Source organism: Alosa pseudoharengus, unplaced genomic scaffold, assembly GCF_046254945.1.
Source record: "Alosa pseudoharengus isolate Yale_2024_CS ecotype anadromous, Long Island Sound unplaced genomic scaffold, YU_APseudo_1.1 YU_APseudo_1.1_scf_18, whole genome shotgun sequence".
Taxonomy (NCBI): domain Eukaryota; kingdom Metazoa; phylum Chordata; class Actinopteri; order Clupeiformes; family Clupeidae; genus Alosa; species Alosa pseudoharengus.
Genome location: NW_027468650.1, coordinates 15514624 through 15522332, shown reverse-complemented (window position 1 = coordinate 15522332; position 7709 = coordinate 15514624). Strand labels below are relative to the sequence as shown.

At 39.2% G+C, this 7709-nt stretch overlaps 1 protein-coding gene across 1 annotated transcript; it reads left to right on the top strand.

Annotated features, from left to right (window-relative positions):
- The first annotated feature begins 6029 nt into the window (after positions 1–6029).
- Positions 6030–7343, top strand: LOC143131640 (cerebellin-4-like). The gene is made up of 3 exons (XM_076291263.1): positions 6030–6313; positions 6529–6651; positions 6744–7343. The coding sequence occupies exons 1-3, from the start codon at positions 6031–6033 to the stop codon at positions 7022–7024; spliced, it is 687 nt and encodes a 228-aa protein (XP_076147378.1). The 5' UTR covers position 6030; the 3' UTR covers positions 7025–7343.
- Positions 7344–7709: the final 366 nt, after the last annotated feature.

Genomic DNA, 7709 nt, shown 5'->3' with positions numbered 1-7709 from the left:
TTCTGTTACGGCCAGTAGGCCAGAGGTACTGGTTGGACCCCGAAGTAGGACACAAGCAAAAATGGTAACGGGTTAAACTGTGATTTAATGTTCAGTGGAAAACACGAACCGCTTCAAGCAAACAGCAGGCAATGGCAGAGCACAATTGAAAGTCAAGGAGTGAGCACAAGACACAAGGTCCAGGGCAAACAATCCAAAAACGGCACAATTTCTTGTTAAAGAGATCAATCATCAGCCTAAAAATATTTTATAATGTTGTATTGTTTATGTGGTCCACTTTTGCACACTACCTTGAGCGTTTTGGCACCAAACCCTATGCTATAATACCAGCAATGTGAGGTTTATGGACAAAACACCAAATTTGATCTTTTCTGAATTTGACCTTTGATTTGGGTCCTTCAAAACTTTCAAAAAAATGGAGACATGTTTTTTTTAATCTTAAAAACCTCTAGAACAAAGATATAATACTCTCCAAAAATGAACATGCGAATCCCACAAGCCACCAAATTAGACACATAGGCCCCCCTACTATACATGCCCATCTGTCTTATCCACTGTCCCCACACCAAATAACTTTTCCATTTAAATCTCCCTAAATGTCTTCCAAGTGTCCAATCTCCAGCTACTTACAAGGATTGTAGAAGTTAATTATTTTCACACTTCCCTCACTCCATACCTGCGCTGCATTAAACTCATTTCCCCGTTTTAACTCTCTATATTCAAACCTTCTTTTACAAAAATAGCACACCCTCTACCATTTCCCTCTAATCTATCTCTCCTTAAACTACATTTGGGTGGGCTGGAAAAAATGTTGGGTGGGCAACATAGCAAAGTGCTAGCTTAGTTGTGTGTGTGGAACGTTGGTAAAGCTCACTTCCTGACGCCTGAAGAGTGCTGCTGGCATGAAAGCTAGTGGCCTGGGCTTTTAACTCGATTGTCAGCACGCTCGACTCCCGATCCAAGGTGTTGCTGTTTTTCAGGTTCGAGTCCAGGCATGTGCAGAGCTGAATCACACAACGCAGGTTACACAAACGGATCTTGTGTCCATCTCTGTAGGCTATTATTTGGAAAGGACGTGTATATGAGGATGTAAGTCAGGATCTTTTCTATTTCATTAGTTAAAATAAATATTGAAAAACCAAACAACTTGAAGAGAACCTGTTTTGGATCACTATCATGCAATGATCATTTCTGGTGAGCACATGACAAGGAAACATGATAGCTAGGAGGAACTAGGCTATTTTCAGATGTAAAAGTTTGCCAATAGTTGTGTAGCATGTTACTCATTTGTCATTTAAAGGAACAGTTCCCAAGGGTTATAGAATTTCTGGAATATCATGGAATTTTGCTGAAATCTATTCCAGATATGGAAAGTCAGGGAATTTTATGTTTGGGGCAAAGTCATGGAATATCAGGGAATTATGTTATAGCAGTTTAAAATTTACTTGCCAAAATACACTAGGCCTAATACAAATATTTCCATGCAGACTTGGTGTATATCTGGTCATTAGCTTTACTGCTTGCTTGAGTGGTTATAGTTGGCCCAACTTTGTTTATTCAATGTCCATTTATTCCTATTCCGCTCTAAAAAAAAAAAAAAAGTAAAAGATACCTGACTGCTCTGAAATCTTTGCTCAGTATATTATACCATTAATTATGAGTCATGGAAATGATGTTTTTTGTCAGGAAAAGTCATGGAATTTTACATTTGACTAAAAGTGGGAACCCTGTAAAGGGCTTAAAAAGCAAAGGATACTGTTAAAATCTTGATGTCATAACTGACAATGACCTAAATTTAAACAGCCACATGAAAGCAATAACTAATTCAGCCTTTTACCACCTCAAAAACATTGCCAAACTTAGAGGGCTAATGTCAAAACATGATCTAGAAAAACTTGCATGCATTCATTTTCAGTAGAGTTGATCACTGCAATGAACTTTTCACTAGGGTTCTCATGAAAACTAAAAGAACTGACCACATTACTCCAATAAGTCCCTGCATTGGCTTCCAGTAAGTTAAAGAATTGACTTTAAAGCGCTTCTGCTTGTTTATAAATCGCTAAATGGAATGGGACCAAATTACCTATCAGTCAGCAGTCAGCTTCAGCAGTACACACCTTCCAGACCTCTCAGGTCTCAGGAGAAAATAAATACTTGTTAGTAAAACCTACTGTTAGAACTAAACATGTTGAAGCAGCTTATAGTTGCTATGCAGTTCAGCTAGAGACTTTCTAATGTGGAGACACAGCACTCAAAAAAATACTCCATAGAAATGCATGGGGCTAGTTTGTCACGCAAATATGGCCGTTGTCTACACATATCCCACCCCTTCCTCGGCAAAACGTCGACATGTGAATACATTGATCCAATCATGTGGTGTGATGTGAATACATTGAGCCAATCATATGGTGTGTTGTGAAGACATCGTGCCAATCATGTGTTGTGATCTCGCCGCTGGAGCAAGATTGGTGTCGTGAAGCCTTGCGCACGCGCATTTCTGCCGAAATGGAACCTGAATGCAACTTTCAGATGATATTAAAGCCATAGCTGTAGCCAGTTTCAAATCTAGACTTAAGACCAAACTTTTCTCTGATGCTTTCTGCTAATGGTTGTGCTGGGGTCAGCCCTATGTTCCCACATTTCTAAGATTTTCACTGAAAATTAGACCCTATGTTCCCACAGCCATATGTTCCCACAGTCCTATGTTCCCAGATTTTTAAGATTTTTCTCAAATTTAGGCCCTAGGTTCCTAACCTGACCCTAGCCAGATGAATTTTGCTCCGCCTAGCTCCACTCGTCCATCTGGAACCGATCCATTGAAATGTTGCTTCAGAAGGCTGGACCTAATCAAAAAATGCTTGCATATGATTGAATAAGCCACTTGTCCGTCATCTATTGACGTGCTACTTCAACCACTCTCATCGAAGCCAACCCGTGACGCTGATAACAGTCTCACAGTCGCTTCTACGCTATGTCACATCTATGAAACTCCCGCCCTGCGTCCTGATTCGCTAAACCATAAAGTTGGTTGGAGAAATCACTCTCAATGGAAGAGGTTCCAGATGGATGTGAGTGAAGCTAGGCGGAGCTAAGCGGAACGACATTCATCTGGCTAGGGCCAGGTTACTAGGTTCCCACATTTCTAGAACATTTTCAAAATTAGGGTTCGGGTTACAAATGGTTAGGGTTAGGTTAGGATTAGAAATGGTTAGGACTAGGTTTAGAAATGGTTAGGGTTAGGGTGGGAACATAGGGCTGTGGGAACATGCGTAGAAATGTGGGAGCATAGGGCCAGAGAGGGTTAAAGCGGAGCTAGTATAGTAATCAAAGATCTTTGAGAAATGTGGGAGCATAGGGTTGTGGGAAAATAGGGCTGTGGGAACATTGGCACGCTCCCGTTGTGCTAACCCATTTGCACAAAACATAATTTCTGAAATATTTTCTTCATTGAAAACATGAGGTATGTCTCCATGTAGGGTAGTGTCAAGCAGTGATGTCATAGCAGGTAGATAATGTAGGCCTAACATGTCACATGAGCCACACAGAAGAGGGGCGCTGCTTGCTCTGTTCTGTCCCTCCCAAACTGCATTAAAATGGTGTGTTTAGCAACCCAAATTGTTTCCCGAACACCCACCAATATTGTCTGCCCCCCCCACCCCCCCTAGAAAATACTTCCCTATCCCAGAACCCCCCACTTTAAAAAAGCTTGATATGCCTCTGACACCCACTACTACACCCTAGCTTCGGTCTTCAATTTTTTGCATTTCAACAAAGGTGTTTCAAGTAAGGAAGAGCATGGTTTAGGCTTCAATAGGCTTATCAGTTTTTTAAAAACTCAAACGTCGAAATTGGTATCGGCCTTCAAAATCCCATTTCGGTCAGGCTCTATAAGGAGAGGGCACACGCATCCACAGACACATGCACACACACAAATCTACACACACACAGGCATGCACACGTGCGCACACACACACAGGCATGCACAAAAGTTTTAAGAGTAGGGGATGGAGTAGGAGATGGAGACAAATTGACAAGTGTGGTTTATTTTCTCGGAACAGATGTACAGGACTGAGCGGTGGTCATATTTTGTACCACTATGCGGTACATCTAGTTATTAATATTAGGCCTATATTACATCCAGCTAAATCATTCCCAAGTACTGAGGACACACCTGACACTAGAGCAGATATCATAAACATCATATGTTACTTATTATTACTTATTATTATTATTATTATATGTTACTTATTATTAGGGCTGTCAAAATAACTGATTAATTTCGATTAATTAATTTGAGAAAAAATAACTGATTAAAAAAAATTAGTGCAGATTAATCGATTCCGTATGCCCTTTGACCCCGAGCCGTTCTAGTCAGTAAAAATTAGACTGTAAAATGAAGGAGAGAGAAGAAAAACGTGCTGCCTGGATCATTGATTGGAACATTTACTTTTAAAAAACGGCCTGATGGTGTTGATAAAAATAAAGTGTTGAAAATAAAGTCCTTTGCAATGTCTGCAAGTGTTGACATTGAGGGGAGTGTTAATTTATTTTCATTGTGTCCCCTAGGTTATATCTGTGGCCTGAAATGCCTTGTGTGTGAAAAAAAAACTTCTTCCCGAAGCACTTTTGAATTTATTTCCTCAGCATATTAGGTCATATCATAGATTATTATGGCCATTATTTGAACAGTGAAAATAATAATAAAAGAGTTTTTGAACTTTAATGTCACTAATGCTGATTATTCAATGATTCATTTGAATTTAAATATTTAAAATACTTTCACAGCAAAAATTATATATGCGATTAATTTAGATTACTTAATCACAGAGTATGTAATTCATTAGATTAACTTTTTTAATCGATTGACAGCCCTACTTATTATATTATTTTCTAAAGTGTTTCTGTTTTGCAAGGTTGTATGTCACAGAGACATAGCCAAATGCTGGAATTACAGTGAAATACATTTAAATTCAGATTGGGCTTGTTATGGTTCCAAACATTGCACATTGTTTTCATTGATTTGCAGAAAGCTGTACATCTGTATGGGTTTCAACTAGGGCTGTCAATCGATTAAAAAAGTTAATCTAATTAATTACATACTCTGTGATTAATTAATCTAAATTAATCGCATATATAATTTTTGCTGTGAAAGTATTTTAAATATTTAAATTCAAATGAATCATTGAATAATCAGCATTAGTGACATTAAAGTTCAAAAACTCTTTTATTATTATTTCACTGTTCAAATAATGGCCATAATAATCTATGATATGACCTAATATGCTGAGGAAATAAATTCAAAAGTGCTTCGGGAAGAAGTTTTTTTTTCACACACAAGGCATTTCAGGCCACAGATATAACCTAGGGGACACAATGAAAATAAATTAACACTCCCCTCAATGTCAACACTTGCAGACATTGCAAAGGACTTTATTTTCAACACTTTATTTTTATCAACACCATCAGGCCGTTTTTTAAAAGTAAATGTTCCAATCAATGATCCAGGCAGCACGTTTTCTTCTCTCTCCTTCATTTTACAGTCTAATTTTTACTGACTAGAACGGCTCGGGGTCAAAGGTCATACGGAATCGATTAATCTGCACTAATTTTTTTAATCAGTTATTTTTTCTCAAATTAATTAATCGAAATGAATCAGTTATTTTGACAGCCCTAGTTTCAACAGTTTACAATTTACTGTCTAAGCACTTGAATACACATTTGAAAGCATTAAAATAATTCCATGCAAAACTGTCACATCCATAATGCCAACTAAATACCATGGCATGGTGTTATGGATGTGACAGCTTTGCGTGGAATTACCCAACTGTATTATGGCACATTTATCTGTGAGATAGTGATCAGGTTTTGATCCTCAGTAAATACCACGTGTCTCTATCTGTCTGTTTGTCTAAACTAAAACATGACAAACAGCATTCTGCTCTCTGACATTCTATTGGCTCTCAAAAGTGACTGTGCTGTATAAAGGCTGAGCAGTTTAATGTGGAAAGCCAAACATCTCAGATGTCCATGATGATGAAAACCGCTCTATCTGTACCACTGCTGCTACTGCTGCTGCCACTTGGTGCCCTGTGTGGAGGACCTGGAGATGTCCAGGAGACCAGAGCCCTGCAACAGGTTGACGATGTCCAAGAGGTAAGAGCAAGAGTAAAAAGGGAGGACAACAACACTCCCTGCCAGGAAAACCTTGACTCAAAGATGCTGAAGCTGCAGATGGAGGAGCTGAAAGTCTCGTTGACCGCTCTCAAGTGCCAGCTGGAGGAGCAGAAGAAGACAGGTAGCACATGTAACACAGGTAAGCTCACCTGCAGACCATTCAACACTCAACACTCAAACTGCAGACCATTCTATAAAAGGGCATAAGGAATGCCAGATATATCTATTAAGCTTTAGCAAATGAATCCTTTCAAAATGTATAGTGTCATATCACGATCAAAGCTATTCTGAATTTATCCGAGCTTTACCAAAGTGTCCAAATCATGAATGTTTCACTTTGCGTTTCATCTTCAGAGAAGGTTGCATTTGGAGCAGCTCTGGGACCTGATGGAAATCGTGGTCCGTTTGGCAACGACATTACCCTAGTGTATAAGGTTGTGTTTGCCAATGTTGGAAATGCTTACAGCCCCACCACAGGTACCTGGATTACAAATTGCTAATAGTTATTATTACATTGAGCTTGCATAATGTTTTGTCTGATGCCCTGTGTTCTGTTGTGTTGGTAACAGGTATCTTCACTGCACCAGTGAAAGGAGTCTACTACTTCAGCTTCTCTGGTCATAATGTCTCAAGCAGGGGCATGGGTCTCAGGCTCTTTAAAAATGACAAACAGACAGTGACCGTGTACAATCATCCTGCAGGTAGCCGCTTTGAAACCGCAACCAATGGGATGAACCTGGAGCTGGAGAAGGGAGATCAGGTGTGCATGAAGCTAAGAGCAAACTCTTGGATTTATGATAATGCCAATGACCACAGCACTTTCATTGGCCAATTGCTGTTTCCACTGTAAAACTGTGATTTGCTGTGTCTTTGTCCTGTTGGTGTCTTCAGTTTGGTGACTCACTAAGACTAAATTAACTGAATAATCAAAGACTCTATAGGTCTTACATACTTGCTGTTTAGTATATTAAAACAGTTGATTTACGTTTGCTTTTCCTACAATATATTTCTGTATATTAGTTAGATTTGGAATGTTTTACTAAAAAAAACTATATACAGTAGCTATAGCATCCTTAAACATCCGAATTGCTGTTAAATGTAGCCAAACCTAAAATGTATCATAAAATCATGCTGATAATTTTTCCATCAATAAACTACTCTGGCATATTTATCAGTGTCTCCTCAGTTTGATCCATTCCTTTCTCTTCACCATTCCTTATATTTCATGGTTGTCTTAGAGCATTTGAGAGAAAAAGACACCAATCTCAACTGAGATTGGGAAATACTTTGGGGATGCTTAGTTCTCTTCAGATTTTCTAAAGGGGAAACCATGCAGAGCTGCAGTGGGCAAGTCTGATAGATTGAGGGGACTTAGCCAAATTTTTGAATGTTTACAACTCTCATGCCCCTCCCCCACTACCACCGAGCACCCTCTCATCGAGTTTGTGCTCATCAGTGCGCACCAGACTGCACCAGACTGTGATTGACAGTCAGATCTCACACAGCCCTGCTCTTATTGGACCAAAAGAAACGGG